The 24,181-nt window shown below is 42.9% G+C and overlaps 1 protein-coding gene across 1 annotated transcript in view; it reads left to right on the top strand.

Annotated features, from left to right (window-relative positions):
• Positions 1 to 24,181, top strand: part of LOC115591901 (sodium/potassium/calcium exchanger 3-like) — a 67,040-nt gene that overhangs the window by 37,424 nt on the left and 5,435 nt on the right. Inside the window, exons 3-15 of the mRNA XM_030434314.1 lie at positions 1,866 to 1,942; positions 12,890 to 12,964; positions 13,461 to 13,545; positions 14,373 to 14,476; positions 16,377 to 16,451; positions 18,206 to 18,231; positions 18,357 to 18,410; positions 18,514 to 18,647; positions 21,192 to 21,352; positions 22,809 to 23,079; positions 23,176 to 23,342; positions 23,746 to 23,860; positions 24,023 to 24,135. Coding sequence (XP_030290174.1) covers positions 1,866 to 1,942; positions 12,890 to 12,964; positions 13,461 to 13,545; positions 14,373 to 14,476; positions 16,377 to 16,451; positions 18,206 to 18,231; positions 18,357 to 18,410; positions 18,514 to 18,647; positions 21,192 to 21,352; positions 22,809 to 23,079; positions 23,176 to 23,342; positions 23,746 to 23,860; positions 24,023 to 24,135 — 1,457 coding nt within the window. The remainder of the gene's footprint in view (positions 1 to 1,865; positions 1,943 to 12,889; positions 12,965 to 13,460; positions 13,546 to 14,372; positions 14,477 to 16,376; positions 16,452 to 18,205; positions 18,232 to 18,356; positions 18,411 to 18,513; positions 18,648 to 21,191; positions 21,353 to 22,808; positions 23,080 to 23,175; positions 23,343 to 23,745; positions 23,861 to 24,022; positions 24,136 to 24,181) is intronic.

Genomic DNA, 24,181 nt, shown 5'->3' with positions numbered 1-24,181 from the left:
AACTGACTTGGTTTATTCATTCATGCTTCCGCCCACGTACGGTTAGCCTACCTGCCTCTCAAGAGAAGAGCAGCCAACGATTTGTAAGATTCAAGATGTTCCTGTTTGAAACCTTCGTCTCATGTCATACCCACTGTGTTCTGAGGTATTTCCTGTCTCAGTAGGGTCATATCATCATGATACAAGTTACAGTGTACAAGGTAGATACATTGCTCAGCAAACCAGATAGTGGTCCTACTAGAAAAGGAAATCAGCGTTTCCACACAGTATGGAGATGCTGATTTCCTTTTCCAGCAGGACTTGGCACCTGCCCACAGTGCCACAGCTACTGGCAACTGCTTTGTGTTCTGTGGGAACCAGCTATCTCTACAGGGCTGTTTGTGTCTGTTCGTACTGTTAATGTAGTTTAGGAAGTAGAATAATTAACTCAATCCATAGACCCATGAACACTTTATTCTTAGGTTTATCAAAAAAAAAAATGTAAATTCAGAATCACATTCCGACATTCATGGCTTTCACAGGACAGGAGGGGCGTGGAAATGTGTAACCTGAAAAGAAAAACGAATGACCTTACCTATCAGATAAAAGCAGTGACGTAAAGGTGCAGTATTTGTCGTGGAGTAGAAGTATAAATGTAAACGTACAGGATATCAGCATGTTAGCACACCGTTTTTCCATCACATCACCAGTTTGTTCAGCGTGTTGAATTTGGTAACGTTGCAGTTACTAGCATGCTGTCTGTGTAATCAGAGTACTCTTCTGAATGTTGGGTTATGGAAGGGGTGGTTAACCACCTTCATGACTGTATAAAGGACATGACTGAATGTGCTCAAGATAAAGAAAAAAAAGAAATGTGCTTTAAACTGTTGTCGTCAAACACGTTTAATCTTATTTATGTTACACACAGTTTCCCGACTTTTTTTTAGCGTTGGGGTTGTGCTAGATATTTTTGCAAGTTGTCAGTTGTTACCTCACCAATATCACCAAGTCAACCTCTCCATGTTCATTGTGCCAGTCAATATTTCTGATTCTGAATTTGCCTATTGTCGCAATTCGTGCTTGCATTCATTAGCATCAGCCCCGGCTGTCCGGCATGGTGCCCGGCTGGCGTTTCAGGAAATAGTGAAGGTTCTGAAATATGCAACAGATGTTAGTGGTGGTGGTGATTTGTGTTGGAGGAAATTAGGACAGTGGCGACTTGAGAGGCAGAGGTTCCTCACTCGTCCAAGCACCTGTCGTTGACCCTCGCATTCAGGGAGGGGCTGAGGGGCTGATGGAGTGGACAAAGTCGAGGAGCCAAGGAGAAACCAAACTCTTTCTTTTTTCCCTTCGTTCTGTTTTCTTTCACACTCTGCCAGCTTTCCACATTTTTCTCAGTCTTGCTGTCTCTGTATTTTGCTCACACATAGCTGCTCTCCGTTGCTCAGTTGAACCCGTTATACTGTGCAGAGAAGTGGAGTTCGGAAATTGCAGTTACGGTCACACCATCCATTCGCTCTCCTTTGCTCTCCATCCCACTTGCCTTACCCTAAATATCCCTTGCTCTATTTATAAAATGCTCTCTCTCCTCTTTGCCCTCTCTTTGTCCTCCTAGTGCTAATTTTTTTCCTCTTTCTCTTCTTGTCGCTCTCCCAGGAAGCAGGCTCATACACAGTCCTTGGCAGGGCACAGTTAAACTGTCGCACACATTTGGGCAAGGTGCTCACTGGACGAGGTTCCTTGTCCTTACTCGTGAATTTGCTGGGTTTCTGTGCCCTGTGATGGGCATTGGAAAAATGTTCCCTGTAAACACACACATGAATACAGCACACACACGCACATACTGCAAATGAACCGTTCTAACCATATGTGTCTGTCTCTTTCAGCCCTGCACGAGTTCCCTACAGACCTGTTCACACACAAAGAGCGAACAGAAGGAGCTGTGGCCCTGCATGTCCTGTGTGTAAGTCTACCTTGCCCTACACTTCTCTGTATTCTTGTGCATGGCGTGTGTGTGTGTGTGTGCACGTGCGTGCAAATGCACATTTTTGTTACCTTTTGGGAACCTCCTCTAGCATAAACACAAGGGGTCGACTGATACAGGTACCGGTTATTAGTTATCATGGAGGTCGATAACCAGTATTTGGAAACAATATGCCTTTACAGTGCCATAAATTATATGCTCGGGCAAATATGCTGGTACGCAAGTGTCATATGTGCACTGATGAAGTTAAAACAGCTCTTTTTAGAGCATACTGCACTCCGCTTTACACAGCACACCTATGGTGTTGCCATAGTAAAGCAAAGATGAATAAGATTAAGGTGGCATATAATGATGCTCTCAGAATCTTGTTAAAATACCCAAGGTGGGAAAGTGCTAGCAAGATGTTTGTGAACTGTAATGTTCCCACTTTTCAGGCATTACTTAGGAATTTTATGTATACATTTATACGCCGGCTGATTGATTCAAGGAATGGGATTATAATATCTTTGACGGACCCTACCCAAAGTGAGACCAGATATTCCTCCAGCTTTTGGAAATACTGGAACCAACATGTGTATGTTTTTTAACCATTGAGCACACTCTATTCATGTGTAATCTTATGTTTGTCTGTTTATTGTGTGTGTCTCTTTTATCTGGACCTCGAGTCTGTTAATAAAGTTCATAATATAAACAAATTTGTACAGTAAATATGAAAATTTTAGTGTTATAATTTTGAATTTGAGATATCACAAACTCCAACACAAACATCGTCTGAAAGGCCTTTGATCATTTGTTTGATTAAAAGTTTAAATGAAAAATAAAAGTGCCTTACTGTTATATTATACTACTGGATTATAATTACTAAGGCATTAATGTTGTCATCACTTTAATGTTGCAACAGGTTAAAAGAGAGCTCATTTGTTTATTTTATACTGCTGGATAGCTTAATCTATAACAGTACATCAACGTACTAGTTGATTTTTACTTTGTATTGATATGAATCGGCAAAGTATCTAGTAAGTAGTTATCAAATACAGTGATGTGTACAAGGGGGGGGGGCAGGGGGGGCAGTTGTTGAAAAACGCGCGCTAAAGTGCCCTCCTGAGAGCCAAAATGCACGCTAAATGCCCTCCTGAGAGCCAAAAAAGTGTGCCAAAGTGCCCTCTTGGTTGGCAAAACACACTAAACTGCCCCCTTGGCTGGTTAGAACATGATAAACTGCCCTCTTGGGAGCCAAAACACGCGCTAAAGTGCCCTCTTGGGAGCCAAAACGCGTGCTAAAGTGCCCTCTTGGGAGCCAAAACGTGCGCTAAAGTGCCCTTCCTTTCGCCCCTGCCCTTCAAAAAGTTTGCGCACGCCACTGATCAAATACATTCAGTGAAGCAAAAAGTACAACATTTGCCTCCATAATGGAGTGAATATAAGTAAGTATAAGTAGCAGAAAATGTAAATACTCAAAGTACTAGTCAATTAGTTAATTTGAGTAAATGTATTGAGTTATTTCACCGTTGGGTTTAGCAGTCAGAAACAGCTTCAGGAGTCACTTCTGTTACGTGGCTACCGTTAACTTGTTGACACTTTAGCGTATGATCTGCTCTGGTGAGTGCAAGAAATAACGTGAAAGCCTATCATCGTTTTGAAAGTCAGCGTTTATCACTAGTGTAACAACAAAGTGCATTCTTCAGGCATTATTAGAGTTGTAACTGTGACACTGGGCATGCATGTAATAACATAAATAGATCATGAGATTGTGGTGTCTTGGGAACGTCAGTGCAGAGCAGGGGTCTCAAGTTTAAATGAGCCAGGGGCCACTGATGTCGTTATCTCATAGGAGGGCCACTCATGTGTTCTGGTAAGATAAGGAAGTGCAATATTTCTATTATTTCCATTATTAACAAAATTACACAAAAATGTACACACCATTTTGTAATTTGTTTTAATTTTAACTAAAACGTTGCTAATTTATTAACTCATTTAAAGTAAACCTCACACTGAGCTAACAAATGAAATCCCTGAACAGATTTGAACTTTATTTTCTTGGCAGACACTTGGCAGCGCCTCTGCTCGCACAACTGAGCCACATTTTCCCTGATTGAGATCACAGTTGAAACCCTAAGTACGGCTTTAAGATGGGCATCAGTAAGCCTGGACCCGCATGTATTCAAGTTTGTAGTGGAGAACAGTTTCTCACACAGACATGCGCCTCCAGAAAGGCACACTTTGGACAGCTCTGGGAAGGACAGAGGGAGTGTCCCTCAGAAATGATCCAGTCGTGTCGTCTTTTCCTTATGCCTCTCCGAATTTAGTTCTTATCTCACTTTTGCACTGCAAGTCAATATTTTCCATCCGCATCACACTTTGGACACTCAGCTGAGAAGGGCTCTGCAAACAGCTGGAAAGTGTCACCATGTGCCTTAAACTCAGCAAAATGCTAATCAAGCCCCCGCTGTGGGTTTCCAATAGCAGAGGCATATTCATCGCGACTGAACGCTGTGCCCGCTTCCACGGTAGATCTGCATGTTGTGATATGATAGGAATGTTTGCAGACAGCTGAGTTTTGCACAGTACTCAGTTTTGTGGAGAAGGCCTTCACATTTTCATAAGCTGCTGTGATGAGCTGACCAGGTTGAGGAGATTCATCTTAAGGGACCTGAGCAGCTTCAGGTTGAGGGTGTTCAGCTCCTGTGTTGTGCCTTGTAGGGAAGCAAGATCCATGATCCATTTTGGATCTTTAAAGGAGAACTTCGGTCAATTTAAACATGCAGCTTCATTGCTCAAGCTACCCTTGACTTGCCAGTACGGAAGACGCGAACAAATTTGGTCCAACCATTACAGAGCTCCGTGAACGGAGATGTAGCATTGAACGCTAACAGCATGGGGTCAGAACTTTACACTGTGTTTTAAGCGTCTTAACATGCTCCACATCTCACACCAAAAGTTATGCAACAACAGCAGACACCTTAGCACACAGCACTGTAGCGTGTATGACTCAAACTGAATAAAAAAGTAGTTAAAACAGTGTGTTTGTGCAAGGAGCTACTTACCTGTTTGTTGACATCGGTGTGTTCCGGTAGCTAGACCAAACTAGTCAATCCGTCGAGCGTGCACTTAACAGGCTTAACAGGCTATTGTAAGGCTCATGGCTCATGACAGGCTGTAACATGGACATGTACATTATGAACATACACACGAAAATGCTGGATTACGTTTCCGTCTCCGCCAGTGAGGGAGTAAGTGCACGCTCGACGGATTGACTAGTTTGGTCTAGCTACCGGAAGACACGGATGTCAACAAACAGGTAAGTAGCTCCTTGCACAAACACACTGTTTTAACTTCTTTTTTATTCATTTTGAGTCATACATGCTACAGTGCTGTGTGCTAAGGTGTCTGCTGATGTTGCATAACTTTTGGTGTGAGATGTGGAGCATGTTAAGATGCTTAAAACACAGTGTAAAGTTCTGACCCCATGCTGTTAGCCTTTAATGCGAAGTCTCCGTTCACGGAGCTCTGTAATGGCTGGACCAAATTTGTTCGCGTCTTCGGTACTGGCAAGTCAAGGGTAGCTTGAGCAATGAAGCTGCATGTTTAAATCGACCGAAGTTCTCCTTTAAGTCATCGTTCACCCGGAATGTCTATTCTGCCATCTTCCATGATCATTTTTTTTATCTCTGCTCTTAGCTCAAAAAATCTCTTCAGGACAGTTCCCCTGCCAAGCCAGCGCAGTAAAGTACATCACCATGGGCAGACTCGATTTTTTCTGAAGAGGCCCGAAACTGGCGGTGCTGTAAACTCCTGGACCTGATGACATTGTAGGACAACCGACATGTTCAAAATTCAAGCATTTGCTGCACAGTACCTGTTGAGAACAACTGCATATTCCTCCTCTTATTTTCTTTGTTCCAGCGCTACCAGTCCATTTTTTTTTGCCTGTCATTGACAGGGCTCCATCAGTGGTAATGTCTACCAGTCTGCTCCATGGCAGACCGGCCCACTAAGTGGCGCTAGCAGCTGCTGATGAAAATGGCTAGCTGGGAATAGTCTGTCTGGTCTTCACTTTCATCAAGTGCCACAGAGATGGCAGTGAAACTTTGGCTGTTGTTCTAGTAACTGTTCACACATGTCACCTGACAACTCGTTAATCCGCTCTGCCGCTGTGTTTGCCAATGAAGATATCTTGTTGAACCAGCTCTTCTTTTCTGGACATAGATGCAAGCGACTTGCAACATGTGACCCTTGGGAAACGGTCCTTCGGGGAATGACTTTCCTGCTTTTGCGATAGATTCCCTTACCACATAACTCGTTTCAACGGCAGCAACAGCGTCCTTCGCTTTGTGGAAAAGACCTTATTGAGACAGTAGTCCTCCATGTAGTCCTCATTTTTTTCCCCTCGTCTCCCTTGTACTTCTCATATTGTTCTCCATGTTCAGTCGAGTAATGACGCTTGAGATTGTATTCCTTTAGAACGGCAAGTTTTGTCTTGCATATCAGGCAGATAGTATTTTCTCACTGAACGCTGAAAGTATTGTCATATCCACCTGTGCTGAAACTGTCTGTGTTCATCCTCCACTTTTCTGTTCTGTTTGGAAATAAAAGAGACGTTTTTGGTTATCACAGCCTATCTGAATATGTTGTCGAGTCCCCGGATAAATTCAGCATCTTCCTTGATGAGAGCACGTCGACATCCAGTATAAACTGCCTCATTGTTTACATCCGCATCCCGTTCCAAAATCAGGCCCGCAATTTTCTTTACAAACTCACTGAGCTGAAAGCTGGAACTGGTGAGGCAATCTGCAACACACAGCTACAGTGTTTAAATGAGCAGGGAAATCATTCTGCAGGCTTGGCTGCTCAGATTCACTATGGATGGAGCTTCTGTCATGATGCGAAGATACAGGGGGTTAGCCACAGTGATGCGAGAGAGAACCAACTCTGACCAGGTGATAACTCACTGCATGAACCACAAGCTGGAACTTGCCGTCTAAGACACAGTCAAGAAAATCACTCAAGCAAGTCATTTTCATTCTTTTCTCCAAGTCCCAAACACATGTGAGAACTCGAAGCGATGGCCACAGAGTTTGGTGTCCGTGCAAGAAGTTAGGGAAAAGCATTCAACGTTCGCTGGCTGTCGTCCTCATGCATGTCTCTTGTGAAGGAGCTACTCAGCCCTGGTCAAACTGTTTCAGACCCTGCCTGAAAACAACACACGGTCGACCAAGGAGAAAGCAAAATGCGCAGGGATCCATGCAAAAAATGACTCATAGGCTGTTTTGGAGATGAGCTGTGTTGAAGAAGCACTAGAAACCCTGAAGGCCTTGTCTCTGTTTCCACAATAAAGGGATGCTCCGGCAATCGCAGAAAAGGAGTTGACATTGTGCTGAAATCGCTGAAGTCCATGATTAAAAAGGATGCCAGATTTGATTAATTAGTGAATTTATTATTTATTTACTTGGTTATTTAATACTTTATTCTACCTATTATTATAAGCTTGAGCTGTTTTTTTTTTCTTTGTTTCCTTTTTTTCCCCCCCCCCCTTTTGTTTGGATTTCGTGGGGTTGGCCTGCCAGTGGGTGGGGGGTGGGAAACGGGGAGGGAGTTGACATTCAGTTGTGATAATCGATGCCTGTTTTGTACCCTTGTGGCTGGTGCTGTACACCACACTGTCTGTCTAAAATGTTCAAAAGGCTCTATAAATAAAGTTGGAAAAAAAATAAAAAAGGATGCCAGAACCCATAACTTCCAGTGTCCAGTGAAACACAGCTCAAGAAGTCTGAGGAGTTCCGATCAAACTCTTGTCCGGCACCAACAGAAAACATCACTCAGAGACTTGTGGGTGTGAATGATGCGCTGTCCACTGTTGCCGAGCTGAATCCTAACACCTGGCCCTCTGAAGAAGACAATGCCCCGTTCGGTGACACTACGGTACTCTAACGACACAGAGTTCTTTAGATGACCTGAGCCTCCAGAAGACCTGTGCTGCTGCCAAAGGACTTCAGAGAGAACAAGCACCCAGGCAGCATAGATGAGCAGCTTCAAACATGTATGTCTACAGCCTCCACACTTCTCCTGTCCACGGCAGAATGCGAAAGAGGATTTAGTGCGGTGAACGCAATCCTGACAGATGAGAGAAACAGGATGGTGGGGGAGACACTGGGGAGCCTTCTCTTCATCCCCGTGGATGACAGGGAAGTTGAATTCTTCCCCACTGAAAAATATGCAAGGATGTGTCACAGAAAGGCAACTCACACTGTTGGTTATGCTGCCACGGGGAGAATAAAATGAAAATGTTAGAATACAATTACCGTTGGTGGTTAGTAGACTATTACTGTTGAATACAGGAATATAGATTGTATTCTGATAATAAGTAAGTAAGTATATTACAATTACTGTTAGATTAATTGATTATTGTTGGATTATTGTACCCGTGAGTGACGGTTGTTTCAAAGAAAGCATTTATTCAATGCTGATCAAGTTTATCAGAATCTGACTTTATACACTAGATGTTCCTTTTAATAATGCCCCCCCCCCCCCCTTTTTTTTTTTTTTTTTTTTTTTTTACAAATCGCACAATGTTTTTCGGCAATCGGGAGGATTCAGTGAAGATACTGATAATCGTCAAAATGCTGTGTATCGCTGCTAATAATCGGCCAGGACAATAATTGGTCAATAAAGCAAAAGACAAGTCCTGATGCCGAAAATGTGATTGTCCGATGTCCTGGTTCAGGGATCATAAGGTAGGAATGGTGGTTAGCTTAGGCTAGGTTTAGGCATCAATTGGTTGGGGTTAGGCTGTACATAAGAATGGAAGCCAAGTCCTAACAAGGTGAGATGGGCAAACCTTTGTGTGTGTGTGTGTGTGTGTGTGTGTGTGTGTGTGTGTGTGTGTGTGTGTGTGTGTGTGTGTGTGTGTGTGTGTGTGTGTGTGTGTGTGTGTGCTACTGCTTGTCCAAAAACGATTAAGAACGGAATAATGATGTTGTTTCATTACCATAACCATGGAAACTGTAGTGTATTTTGACTCGGGCCCACGCACACTGCCCTCCTGCAGTTAATACTAACTAAAGCATGTATTAATTCGCAACTGAAAGTAATCCCCAACAAAAACACTGCTTACTCTTGTTTGAGTTTAACTTTGTGAGAAACTACAGTGCCCTGCTGCTTGAGGGAATTACTGAGCCTTTTTGTGACCCATTTAAAAAAGTGATGTCTTTAGTAGGAACCATGGGGCTTAGGGCAGAGAGCCACAGTAAGAAAAGGGAAATATGAGTACAGACCTATTGACTTATTGGTGGTTTTAATCCAATGATGGGATTTGTTGACAATATGTATATAAATATATAGAAAAGCCATATTCTTAAATGAATGCTCCTCTGATTTAGCATTGCAATCAAACAGAGTCCCTCTCATTATTAGTCATGGTTAGCTTTTATTAAAGGAAAAGTTCACCCAAAAATGATAATTTAGTCATTTTCCACTCACCCAATGTTAATGGAAAGTTGGGTGATGTTTCGTAGTCTACAAAAAATTGTCTCAAGCTTTAAGGCAAAATAGCGTTGCAGCATTTTCCGAAACCACTGAATAGCTGGGGACTTGTTTTAAATGTAAAACAAACAGCCAAAAAAAGACGATACTGCTCCAAAGAGTTAATCTGTAGGGTTGGGTATCATTAAATGATTTGGACTCCATAGCATTTGAGATGCACTGAGACTGCCTTCTCCTGAGAAGGTGAAGTATTTATATAGTATAAAATAGTATAAATGTGATGGCAGTTTTCTCTCCACGTGTGGCTACTGCCCTCTAATATTAATCAGACTCCTACCAACCTGATTAATTTCTTGCTCCGGTTAAAATATAAATGATATATATCTTATGAAGTCACATCATAAAACATCTCAAAACTTTAAAAATACTACTCATCTATATTCACGTGGTTTATGTCATCTGTATTATGCTGCACCGGTTGCAGCGTATGGTCTTGATTCAGGGATGTTGATTTGAACACTGGATTAGTTCCTGCTGTCCTTGTCTCGTTGAGTCCCATGTGATCACGAGTGAAGCTGCTGTGAGCTGACTCCTCTGTCAGTCAGAGGTCATCGCTGATCATGCGTGTTTCTGGTTTTGGAGTCAGCTTGAAGCCAGAAAAACTGTGAAACACTTGTGTAAGATTTTCAGTTCAGAATTTAAATATCAAAGTGTTTTACTTCCCAACTGCTGTTCTCTTGATAGCTGCACTGCTGACGCCCCTCCAATTCTGCACTGCTCATTAATGCTGGCATCATCGCTTCTCAGAAAAGCAAAACACAAAAGCAAACACAACTCAAGGATTTATGGACTTCCTTTTCGGTTTATCCAACATAAAACATGCACGCACATTTACAGTCAGTGTGCGCACATGCACACGGCTGCGGGAAGCTTGAGATAGTGATGATGTTTTCCCTCAACCTCAAACCTGAATCAAGATTAAACCCAGTTATCAGGATTACACTTGAGCTTTGTGTTTGCCTTGAATTAACACATGCCTCTTTACCTCAGTGACTGTTGACCTGGTGCTTATGGCACTCCAATTTGATCACTCAGTACTTTCTATGTGTTTATCTTCTATCAAACACACACACACACACACACACACACACGCACACTCTTCAAGCCACTTAGTGTGTGGGCTCAGTTGTGGCTCTCACGATGTTCAGCTCAGCCTCACCTGCCTTTCAGAAACAGGAAATAGAGGAACTCTTGGTGCACGGTAAAATGTGACTCAGTGCTGAGCACAAAGGCAAAAAGGAATATTCACTCTTCGTGCCAATTTTGCTGTAAGCAGAACTTTGAAAGGCTTTGTTATTACGAAGTGTAAAAATATTCATGCCTTTCCTTTGTTCATTTATACCCTATCAGTCTGTCATCACCAACTGACATTTTCTCTCTTGATCACAGCAATCTGTCTTTCATCTTAGCCCGGTCTCTTCTTCTCCCTGTAGGTTTGTCTTGGAAAAGGGCTGCCACATAAGAATACATGTAATACAGTACATACATAGACAGACACAAGACACAAGCACATAACACAATTGCCAAATACATTCCACCCCTCCCCCTCGGCAAACCCCCCCGCCTTATGGCCTCACTTGAGGAGATTCACTGAAAAAGGGATGAATACGTTTTTATATCTGCCGAGGAATTTAATTGGGACCCTATAACGTCGACCCGATGGGAGCAGCTCATATTGAGAGTATAGTGTGTAGTGAGTATATGTGAAGGGTCAGCAGTAATCTTCTTTGCCTGTCTGACTACTGCTTCCTGAGAGAGCTGCTGGAGGGTTGGATGCTCCATCACCACTTTCTATGCTGTGCCGGCTAGTCTATTTAATTCTGATTTCAGGTTCACTGATAGATTCCCAAACTAAGCTGCCATTCCATATCTTGGTATGCTCTCCATCACTGCATTATAAAAAAAATCATCAATATCTTCTGTTCCACTCCAAACACTCTGAGTCCTCGAAAAAAATAAAGTCACGGTTGGATACTACTAAACACAGAATTTAAATGGACTTCCCAGGACAGATTAGAGTCAGTATGTACCCCCAGTTTGTAAGAATAAACCTGAGTGATTCAAGCATTATGGACCCATAGTAAAGAGTGATCTCCTGGTTGACCTGGATCAAAGATAATTTCCTCTGCTTTCTTAACATTAAAAATGAGATGATGTTTGCCACACCATTGTACAAAGTTTTTAACCTCTGAACTATAAACGGAAATGTCGGTGTCTATGTCCATTAGTCCCAAGATGGCCTAGTCATCAGAAAAGTTGATTTGCTGCGATTGACTGCTTGTACAATCATTTGCCGCCCCTGTCTGCTGAGAACGTACAACCTTCATCCTACTTGAGCCGGTGCTGCTGTTATATCTAGTTTCGCAGAGACCGAAGTGTTCCCCTGTCAGAAACATAAACTTCCTCGTATCCATGGGATGGTGTTTTTTGGCAGTAGTTTGCTGCAAAAAGCAGCAAAATCGGTCCGGTGTAGAGGAATCTCCAAAAAAGTCTCCAAAGCCATCATGTAGTGTTAAATAACATAACGCAAACAAACATAAACAGGGACATTTTAATCACTCAATCACAATAATGCTGCAGCAGAGCAATGCCACTGGAAGTCGCCAGTTCCTGTGTTTCTGAATCAGGTGTTATGATGTGATACCGTGAAAAGGTGTGCGCAGCGGGCGTTATCCAATGACACATCACAAGAAAACACAGCAGTAGTAGCATTAAAAATATAGAAATATTGAATCTTGTCATTGAGAACACACTTGGAAGAAATTTTTGTTTAGTGGAGTTCCCCAAGGGTCAGTGTCTGGCCCACTATTGTTGTTTTGCATGTAAATAATAATTAAATAATTTCCCAGTCTGGGATCATTAAAGTAATTCTATCCATCTATCTGAATGATACAGTCGTATATAGTCAGATGACATTAAACCTCCCCTCCAAAGTTTTGTTAATGCCTCTATGTTTAAAAGTGAAAACTAACTTCCCTGTTTAAAAATGTAAGAAGTGTGGTCCCACAGTTGTGTTTTTCATGAATTTTTAATGACAGATCCGTTAATGTACTGCATTTGCATGGCATCAGATCTGAATCTTTCCCCTCAAATATCAGACTCACTGTTTCATTTTCCAGAGTAATTTACATCTAAACTTGATGTAGCATTTAGAGCAGAGTGGTGTACTTGCTGCACCAGCCAGGGTACACACAGATATCTGCCCTTAATAGCAGCTGAAATATCAACTGATAAATCATAGCTGGCTGCACTTTTAATGTTGCAGCTGGAACCCATCTCAGCATGGACTTTTCACCCTGTGGTATCATATGTATAAATCACATCACGCCACATTTTCGTACATGACTGATCTCTGTAATATTTATCACTCTCTCTCTCTCTTTGCAGGCCATTTACATGTTCTGTGCCCTGGCCCTCGTCTGTGATGACTATTTCGTCCCCTCTCTGGAGAAGCTGTGTGAGGTATGAGCATGAGCTATTAATGGTCCTGAAATCATGAATTATAAAAACTCAAAATCCTAAATATCTCTTAAATATTTCCTTAGAAAAATAGGGGTTGTTTAATAGGAGATTTACACCCAGAAATGCTCACATGGGATTACAGTACACTGCTGCATTTCAAATATGACAAAATATAACATCATCTGGTCAGACCTGTACAACTCAAACAGAAAGATATTGAATATGATATTATATATGAATCTAGATGATTTAAATTGCTAAATGTCTATCTGCAAAAGCTCAAACACATACAAGAAACTGCATTTTTTCCTTGTCTCCCATGTTTTCTTCAAGTGAGTGAATACATGGGACATTTTGTATTCTGATTGGGCGATTATTTGGATTTCTAGTATATTCAGCCAAGGGTCAGGGGGTTCTGCTGGGTATTATCTAATTAGAGCTGGGACATCCTGTTCCAATGTGACCTTTTTATATGTCTCTTACTCCCTTCTCACAGCGTCTCAATCTCAGTGAGGATGTAGCAGGTGCCACGTTCATGGCCGCCGGCAGCTCAGCCCCTGAGCTGTTCACATCCATCATAGGTATCCGCCACAAGCACTTCTTTACCTCCTCAGTGGAAGTGGAACACATGCCGTAGTGCTGTAGCTGCATTAGAGAGGAGGCATGCATTCCTTTTAACGAAAGGCTTGACAACAAAGCTTTTATTCAAAGGCACATGCAGTAAGCAAACATGGCTTTGCATCTACTGAATCACATTAGAATCACATTAAAGTGCTCTCATGTACTAGAGAATTGCTGGTGAGGATCAATGCCATATGTTTTTTTCTTCTTTTCTGTTTTTTTTTTTTTCTTTAATTGTGGTTGTGTTCAGCGTAGCGTATCTGTCTGAACCAAACAATACAAAGAACGTTCACTTCCAAGGCAGGGCTGTCACATTACCTTACTGTAATTACTGTAATTACTCTTATTTAAATAGAAATGTAATAACACATGGAGCCTGGATTTAACTGATTCAGCTTTCTTCTGATTGGTAACGGAAAATTAATGAATGCAAATTCAGGTTTGTTTTAGGCCTCTTCAGAAAGATTTTCGTCTTGTGTTTTCCGTGTGTGCTCTTACATGTGTATGTTGGTCTGTGTGTGTCAGAGAGGGAAATCCATGGCCAAGTCATTTACATATGTTTTGACAGTTGTGTGACATCTGTTTGTCAGCACTGCAGATGCTGGAAATGTCAAGTAGTGTACAAAACATCATCTGTGCTCTCTGCAGAGTCCTAATGCTCTGTGTGTGTGTGTACGTGTGTGTGTGTGTGTGTGTGTGTGTGTGTGTGTGCGCGCACGTGTATGTGTGCGTGTGTGTGTGTGTGTGTGTGTGTGTGTGTGTGTGTGCTTGCTCACCCTCTCCCCAGGGGTGTTCATCACTAAAGGTGACGTGGGTGTGGGGACCATCGTGGGATCAGCTGTCTTCAACATCCTCTGCATCATCGGTGTGTGTGGCTTCTTTGCAGGGCAGGTATGATGTCATAGCAGCGTTACACTGTTGCAGCTGACCTGATGGCATTTTCACAGAGTCTGACCAACAGCATAATGTCACCTTTGAATAAACACAAAGTGCTCATGCATACATGCAAAAATATGCAGGACAAAGGACATAGTGTATTTTTTTTTTGTATACGGTAACATCCCCCCTTCTCCATCCCAGTCACATCAAACCAAACAATAACATTTACAACAATTAAAGATTCATTAAAAAAATAGAAATAAATACAAACAAATAGAATGCCCAGTCAATGCTCTGGAACAAAAACAAAAGCAAGTCCCATGCAAGACGAAAGATCTCCCCAATGCTCAAGCAAATCTTAAAAAACTAACAAAAGGAGAGTATTTAGGTCATTGACTCCCCTCATAATAAACAATCTTGATGTTTATAATAGAATATTTGGTAGAAAATGTGTCTATCAAGGTCTTTTCAATCTCCTGTGGTATGGGATCAAAGGAAGGAAAGAAAAGAAATGTTATTCTATTGCCGCCCAGGGCCGTAGGCAGCCTCTTCAGGGAAACGATTTCAGTTTGCAGTTGTCCCTTATTGTAAAAAAATGGAACTATGCACACAAGTCTGAACATTTGAACTTCTTGTATATGTACCATACTCAAGATGAAACTCTAAGCACAACTGCACAGCTTTCACCGAAACAGACATTCAAAATCATGTTTCTGTAAGAGATAGAACATCAATTGGCAAACTGTGTTCACCTGGAAACCGCAGGCCTTCAAAATGCCACACCCTCATAACCAGCTGGCCTCAAACAAAACACCTCAGTCACCATTCAGAGTTCAAAAAGTCATAGAGAACAGAGAGGAAGAAGAAGAGTGACTGAAAACAAGTACAGGATTTTAACTTTTCATGCCACAGTCGTCCAGAGACCCTGAAGACAAAAAAATTGTTGAAAAAAGCGAACCTTCTGTCGCTGGCACACATTGGAAGCTTTCCATTATAACTTTTTCTTTGTGGGGCTCTTCCTCTTATGTCCTCTTAGTGCTCCATCTGCTTAACCAGCCACATGTATTACAGCCCATCAGTCTGAACACAGTGGATAGTTTGGATCTACTTTGTACTTCACGTCCTTTGTGCTGTGTGTTGCATGAGACACAGCAAATAACATAATATAGTGCAGCGCCTCTCTGATGTTACCTGACGTGCCGGGGACATGGAACAGAGCGGCGTACAAGGATAAGCTCTCTGCTCTGAAAAAATATATGCACCTGACTCCGAACAGTGATGCGATCCCAGATTGTGCATTACATAATCGTAGTGGGATAATGAGGCAGAAGGGCAGGCGGGGTGCGGTGAAATCATCTTCAAGTCTGTCCATTGCACCTCACTCGTGTTTGTTACCTTTGGCTGGCTCTTCATAGCGGGCTCCCTCTACAAAGCACCATTACACTGTGAAGCGGAGTACAGGCAAACATTTCAGAGCTTTGTCAGGCTCCGACTCTGCCATCTGCCTCGCAGCGGCAAACGATTCGCAGCTGGGAGTGGCACATACAAGATGTGGCCCCTGACCCTCCACTTACGTATACTCGGTGCGAACACTGTGTGTGGGAGAGTGTTAGTCACCGTATTGTGGGCTCCTGCATTGTATCTGATTACATAAAGTAGATAAACATACGGCCACCTTTCCCACGTAGGATGGACCTCGCAATTGGCTTTTTCAGTCATTGTGATTCAAGAGGTCAGCTACGAGGGCTCCTGTGTTTACATCAAGTATGGTAATGGTGTCAGAGGCATTTCTTTTAGCGCAGTGCTGCATAAACTCCAGCAAAGAGAAGTGTTACTATAAGAGTGTATGAATTAGGGCTGCATACTTATTACTGGCGAGTGGGCTTATCTGTGTTCTCTGTGCTCTTTGCAGGCAGTGAAGCTCTCTCACTGGGCTCTACTCCGGGACTCAACCTATTACACGTTTGCTATCACAGCCCTCATCGTGGTAAGAGGTTAAAGACTCGTATGAAATACACAGTTCACACGATCAAGTGTGGTTATTGCAGAAATTGCAGATTACACCGTCACTTACAGCAAAGCGCACAAGGCCAATTTGAAAGTACAGTTTATGGCCCTCAGCTTTCCCATCAATAACCGCTCCGCACCGCCTGCCTCAGCAGAATCGGCTGGATTGTAGAAAGTCGATAAAAAACACACAGGTAGAGTGCATCCGCTATAAAAGTGTTTTTTTTAGCAGTTTTTAAATCACAGCAGTCCCCCGAATAATTAAGTGTATCATGTGGCTGTGTGCTGAATCCAGATTACATTCTAGGTTGCAGCAGGTTTGGAGTGTGCACTTTATTCACAGTAGAAAAAGTCAAAAAATCATGTGTATTACAAAACGCTGATGTGTGTTTTAAAAACACTTTTGATGGACCCGTCATGCAATGCACAAAGGAAATGCAGCAGTGGTAAGAAGTAACTCAACGTATTTAAGTGTTGTCCTTCCCCGTCCATCCAAGTTTGATGGAAATCCATAGTTTTGTCTAAATCCTGCTGACAAACCAACCAACAGACACGTGTGAAAACATAACCTCCTTGGCGAAGGGGTAATGCACCGAATCTGGCTTATTTAGGTGGCTGGTATGAGTATGAGTACAATCGATCCTAGATTTGATGATCTTAAGTTATGGTTAAGCACCTATGGGTGGTTTGAATTTAGAGTAATACAGGGCTATCAAGTTTTATATTTGGTTAGGCATCGAATTAGAGGGGGGGCTGTTGGACCTTGGCGGAGGTATGCACTCTACTAAAAGCCATTCTAGCTTCTTTATGAAGTTTGATTGGCAGCGACACTCTCAAGTTGTTTTAAGTCGGGCTGTGCAAATCTTGTATTTTTTCCGGTTAATTCATTATGCAAATTTCTGTCTACATACCAACTACAAAAATAGTGTACCATGAACTTTATTTTGTACATACTGTGTGCAGGCAGGATGTAGCGTGGAATTGGGAAAAGGCATATGTAAGAGATAGAACGTGGGCTAGTCAATGTCTTTCCTACATATCATGCTGACCAAAACAGCGCAGTCGAGCCACGGTGAGGTGACAGCGTGTCACAGTGCAATTCATGATTACACGTATTCGGTTTTAACTCGCGAGTGATTTCAGGATTTAAGAACAGTTTCATCAGTGCCCTCCTGTCTGTAAATGAGGTGTAATGAAGCAAACAGGGTTCGTACACATTTTTCAAGGTCAAATTCAAGCACTTTTCAAGCACTTTTAAGGGTCATTTTTAAGATTTTCCAGCACCTTATTGCTGGGGTAAAATACGTATCTAAAGGAAAATATATATACTTATGATTGTTTCTTCACTTTTTATCACAATTATGTACATTGTATTATGTTGTAAACATCTAAAATATATTTCATAATAGAAAAAACTTCAGAAATTAATTATCCAGTCTGATCCCAATTTTGTGAAAGACAGAGTTATAATGTCAAGCACTTTCAAGCACTTAAACTAAAATCCAAGCACTTTTCAGACCTTTAAAAACAACATTGAAATTCAAGCACTTTCAAGGATTTCAAGCACCCGTACGAACCCTGAGCAAAGGGCCATGTTTTGACCTTTGCTGGATGTCTGAGACCTGGATTTGCTACGCCCTCTAGTGGGGTTGATGTTACACATAGAATTAACTTTCAATCACTGCTTCCACCCCTGTGTCCTTCTGTGTCTTCTTCTTCTTCTTGCCTCTTTAGTTCATCTACGACGAGAAGGTGTGCTGGTGAGTAAAGAGACTGTCTGTAGCAGCTACAATATACTGTACACATATGGTTTTTGAACTACTGAAGCACTGTACATTTTACTGACCTTGTGTGTGTGTGTGTGTGTGTGTGTGTGTGCGCGCAGGTGGGAGTCCCTGGTCCTGGTCCTCATGTATGTAGTCTACATCCTCATCATGAAGTGAGTCTCATCATCAGACACTTTTAGTGCCTTTACTGAACTGATTAGCTGTCATTTAGATAAAGAAGTTGTTCCCTCTGCTTATTCGTATTGTCTTTGCCAGGTTTAATGGCAGGGCGCAGCGCTACTTTGACCGTCGAAAGAAGAACTCTATGAATCTGGCCAATGGGCTGACGGGGAGCACTGATCTGGAGGATAATGTCACATGCGATGCCACTGCAGTCCTACTTAAGAAAGGTACAAAATCTGCTCTATTTTATACAGGCCGTGTCCTCTAACAGGACTCTGTAGGTGTTAGCTGCTCATCTCGGCACTGGAATTTACATAAATATAAAGCAGCTGGGGCCTCAACTCTCATCTATTTTTGTTCAGCTCCAGGATAAGACAGGCACGGATGACTTTATGGACAAAGTTCTGTCTGTTTTGTCCTTGGGTGATTGTCAGCATGGATCCTCAGTGCTAAAGCTGAATTATACTGTCTATACTGGGCTGTGTATGCTGACACAATGGCCACAAACAAATACCTGACTTATTGAAGCCCACTGCTAACATACTGAACACCGTGCTTCCACCACCTGGCCCTTCATACAGAAACTATCAAAGGAAACCTACAAACCAGCTGCTGGAGTGTGTAGATGGGTCTGAATTCACTAAGAAGTATTGAGGGCAGCTTCTCACCGGCGCATTTACCTGCGTATTTGCATTTCCTTGGGATCAGGAAGTCCAGCATAGCATGATGCCCTACCTTTAACATTGCCTTTGGCTATGCCATGGCTTTATTTATGGTTTGCAGTAGCTTCTGTGTGTTTCAGTGGGTGCCGCTCAACAGAAGAAGTAGAAGTCAAATCTCCTGGCTCGTAGGCTGTCTAAGGGACTGTTTTTACCACCCAGCATGTCCACACATTACTCTAGTGTTTGCATCTTCAGTCTCTCCGCCCTCAGAATGTAGTATGCAACACAGCAAGAGCTAACAGCAGAGAGCGGCAGAAGATGCTGGCTAGGACCTACACGCACCCTCCCGGCTTCCAACTTGCTCCAGCGCAGCCTGCGCCGTCAGCTTGTTCTGTATCTGGATCTCTGAGTGCTGCCCCAGGCAGAACCAATCACCCTGCTCATTTGTTCCTCGGGGTCTGCTGAGGTGGTGGTGAAGAGAAACCATGGTGGTAGTAAGTAGTTGGTTCAGCAGATGGTTGCAAGGCGGATGTCTTTGAGTATGCAGTGTCTAAATGGTCCCCACAGTACCCATCAGGGACCCAGACTATTGGACGGATCTTCACACTAAAGCAGAGGAGACACCTCTGTGGGCGATGTCCGTTTACATGTCTGTGTTCATAGATATCCCTCTGACAGGACTTTGGGATTACACCCTACCATAACTTAGTTGGTAGGTGGTGTAGAGTCTATGGGGGAGATAATGACATGGACATACCACAGCTTACAGTTAGAGCTATTCATTCAAGGAACAAAATGATTAGTGACAACAAAGGGAACAGCCGAGATGGAATCAACACTGCCGCAGCTGCAGACTGCTGAGAACATATGGGCACTGGAAAAATACTCAGATCACATCAGAAAGTGTAACCCTGCGGGTATATTGAAATTTTGTCCTGACGATTGAAAGTGGCAGATGTTTGAGAAGGTGAAAATGAGGCACTGTTCCTGTTAGAATATCCTTGCTATCCTATCCTTTTGCTTGAGGGTCTCAGGAGACACTTTGGCTCTCTAGCCTCCTTATGTCAAAGGACCAACTCAAAAGCCCTTCAGTGTCTTAAGTCACGGTCAGTCAGGACTGCATTCTAGCTTATTTTTGACCGCAGCTGAGAGAGAAATCCTTTGTGCACAGCCACACACGTAACCCATATTCGGTTTGGAGTAAATGTCTCCTTCTTATCTTCGAACAAGAACACATCCATGTTCCACATTGGCTTGTTGGATATGCACCCAAACAAAGAGTGAGCTGCTAACGTCAGTTTACAGTCTAGATAGCTATGAAGTTGGTTGGATGTAGCACACCAAAGAGCTTAAATGAACAATATGTGAGATGTTAAAATTAGCTCGATTGTCCTGTCTCGTAATACCACTTTGTTCCGCACGAGGCGAGTCACGTAGCGCGACGTTGGAAAAAAATCCTCAACTCACTGAGCCAGGCAAGCCGAGCCCTGTTGACCGCAGCGACTGCCTCAGTCATCCAGACAGACTCTGGTCAGCTAACAGGGCTGCTTAGGTCCACAGCTAACTGAGCTGCTTAGCTCCACAGCTAACAGGGCTGCTTAGCTCCACAGCTAACTGAGCTGCTTAGCTCCACAGCTAACTGAGCTGCTTAGCTCCACAGCTAACTGAGCTGCCTGCTAATAACAGCTTGTTGCTACAACCAAATAAGCCACGACAAAGCTTCAGCAAAGAGTATAGTGAGCTTCCAGTTCTGACCAAATTACTCTTAAAAAACTTATACTATACAGTGTAAACTTTATTAAGCTAGTGTAAGCAACCTAAGCTGACTAAACTATCAATAAAGCAAGTATTGAGAAGCTGGTAGAGTAAAGGTGCAATTGCAAAAACACTTTTTATTCCTTTCAATAATAAGCTTAACTTCATATATATATATATATCTATATATATATATATATATATATATATATATATATATATATGTATGTGACTGTGATTTTGTGTGTTTAAAATCACAGTCACATTATTTTTGAAAAGGGTAATTGTGGTTCCTAAAACAGTAATGAATCAGCGCTGCAGTCGGATGAACATGTTGGTGTTGTTTCTCTCCAGCTAACTTCCACTGTAAGCCGTCGGTGCTGATGGTGGACGAGCTGCTGTCTGCGTACCCCCACCAGCTGTCCTTCTCTGAGGCCGGCATGAGGATCATGATCACCAGTCATTTCTCCCCCAGAACCCGCCTCACCATGGCTTCACGCATGCTTATCAATGAGGTACATAGACACTAAATGGACTCACATTTTGTGTACACTGTGCTGAGTTGTGTCGTTTCTCCTGCCGCAAGTTGTTTCATATTAGAAAAGGTTGAGAAGCAGCAAAGCCACCTTCTGAAAAACTCAAGACTTTTCAAGTTATTTTAAAAGACCTGTGCCAAACTGGAGTCTTAAATACAAAGCAAACAACACTGTCTGCATTAAAAAAGAAGAACGAGTGCAATGAATGCTTATTTTATGTTGGATAACACAGCCTACACTGTCTGTCAGGCATCTGTCTCCTGCAGACTCCAGTCTGGATCTAAATCCAAACCAAACAACCAAATTTGGGCTTTTGGCAGAAAGAAGAGAAAAGAACATGAACTTCTGCTTCAGACAAATATAAAGGGCTTCTTTTTATTTCTATAACGTAACTAGAAAATGAAAACAAACCTGAATAGTTAACTAGGACTCATAACATTCCTTTCTTTTCTTTTTCTATTTTTTTCAGAAGTCAAAAAGTAGTTGCACTTGTGGGTTGTCCAACAGAAGCATAAACAGCGTGCATGCATCCGCAGCAGCAGCAACCAAAACAGGGCAATATAGCAAAATATAGAAAGAACAGACAGAATAGAAAACTATAATCTTAGATAATCTTGCTCTGGTCCAGTGGATGACCTTACACTGAATGAGACAGTGTCGGGCACAAATAGTAGAGGTATGCAACCTGTGCCTGTTCCCATAGATCATCAGGTGTTGCCTCACCCATTTCCTCCTCCCATGCAGCTCTATTATGATCTTGAGCGGTAGTTTGTAGAGAGCTAACATGCCTATAACCTGTAAAAATCTTATCATGCCTTTCAGAGCAGGAGGCGGAGTAAGGAAGGTGTCAGATTGTGTTTTTGCCAGGAAGGGTAGGGAACTGAGGATCTATTATGCCAGGGTAGACCAGATTTAACTGACATCCAACAAGGAGGGGGTTCAAGACCTGCTAGTATCTAGCTAAACTATAGAGCACAGAGCCCATCACTGATAATTGTCGTGCGATGAAGCTCAACAGGGGTGAGGTACGTCCTGTGCAAAACAATTACAGAGCAGAATTAGGCTATCGATTTTTCTGCGACTACAAAAAAGCAGAGCAGAGACCAGCATTTCAAATCATTCTTAGTCTGGTTTCAGAGAGGAGATAAATTGGCCTGTAAAGGGTTTTCAAAAATTTTCATGCGACTTTAAACGCAAAATTGTGTAAAGTGGCATAAACTCACTTTTAAGTAAGTCTGAATTATACCCCTGAGAGACAACCAAAAGATGTAAAAGTGGAGAGCAGCAGGAACTGAAATGGAGAGATCGGAGGCATATAACAATAAGTCATCCGCATATAAGGAGGACTTGTGTGGCATGAGCATATATCACTCTACCTTTAATGAGGGGACTGAGCTTACTGTTGTCTATAATAATGTTTTATAATTCCTCGCAGAGACAAAGACTGATCAACACCACTGAGACTCGAGTCAACCGCATCACCAACGGCGACTCCGACTCAGGCGCCAGGGCTCAGGGAAGGCGGAGCTTAGAAAACGGTATGGGCGGGGCTGAGCAGGGGCTGAACGGGAGGTGCAGACTTCAGCGACTGGAGTCTGGGAACGAGACAGAGAACGAAAATGAGGATAATGAGAACAACGAGAACGACGAGGAAGGAGAGGGAGAAGATGACGGCAACGGCCCCCTGGTGCCTTTCAAAGTTCCAGGTACGGATCGGATGAAACGAAATAATAATCACTGTGAGTAAGTGTTTGCAATCAGCGCTGTCACCGAAGTCACCTTTCTTCCTGCTTTCCTCCCAGCTGGGGCGTGTGAAAAGCTAAAGTGGTTGGTCATGTGGCCGCTGTCCCTGCTTCTGTTCTTCACCGTGCCCAACTGTGCCAAGCGTCGCTGGGAGAGATGGTTCTTGGTCTCCTTCTTCACTGCCACCGTCTGGATCGCTGGCCTGTCCTACATCATGGTCTGGATGGTCAGTTCAGTCGGCCCCTTCCAGTAAAATACTGAAAACACATCCGTGTCAGGTTTGAGAAACCGGAGAGATATTTGGTTTGTGGCTCCAGAGGAAGCTGCATCTAACCTGATTAATTGCCTCCAGGGATGTCTCTCAGTGGCTAAACTGCATTGTGGGTAATCTAGGCACCAGGTTTTGAAAGGCAGTTCACCAATGTCTATAGCGTTGCCCTCCTGTAACACTGCTGGAGTCATTGTGGACAGTTTTAAAAAACAAATGTTCAAAATCAATAGAGCAGAAGCAGAGATATCACCTTTTTTATTCCACAAATTCATATTCCTTTTTTTTATGTTATTTGGTTAACTGTACCACTTCTCAATACACTACAATTTTGAGAGAGACTAAATCTGTTTGGTTTCAGGTGACTGTGATTGGCTTCACTCTGGGAATTCCCGATGTTATTATGGGAATCACCTTCCTGGCAGCAGGCACCAGCGTCCCAGACTGCATGGCTAGTGTTATAGTGGCGCGGCAAGGTGGGTACACCAACAGGAAGTCAACATCAGTATTTGTGTTGTGTCAAAACGGAACAGAGATGCTGTTAAGAGAGCGAGCTCCACAGCGGAATACTGCCTGTCATAAGTGACTTGTCTCCTGACTGTACACAGACCTTGACAGTGTTGCTCTCCTTGCCTCAGGTATGGGAGACATGGCCATCTCTAACTCCATAGGCAGTAATGTGTTTGACATCCTGGTCGGCCTGGGCCTGCCGTGGGCACTGCAAACACTCTGCATCGACTACGGCTCCATCGTGAGTGCTCCTCAGCTCAGCCGCGGGAGATGCTGCTGGACTCAGA

This window comes from Sparus aurata, chromosome 1 (genome assembly GCF_900880675.1).
Source record: "Sparus aurata chromosome 1, fSpaAur1.1, whole genome shotgun sequence".
Taxonomy (NCBI): Eukaryota; Metazoa; Chordata; class Actinopteri; order Spariformes; family Sparidae; genus Sparus; species Sparus aurata.
Note: the sequence above shows the minus strand (reverse complement) of the source record. Positions and strands in the feature narration are given on the sequence as shown.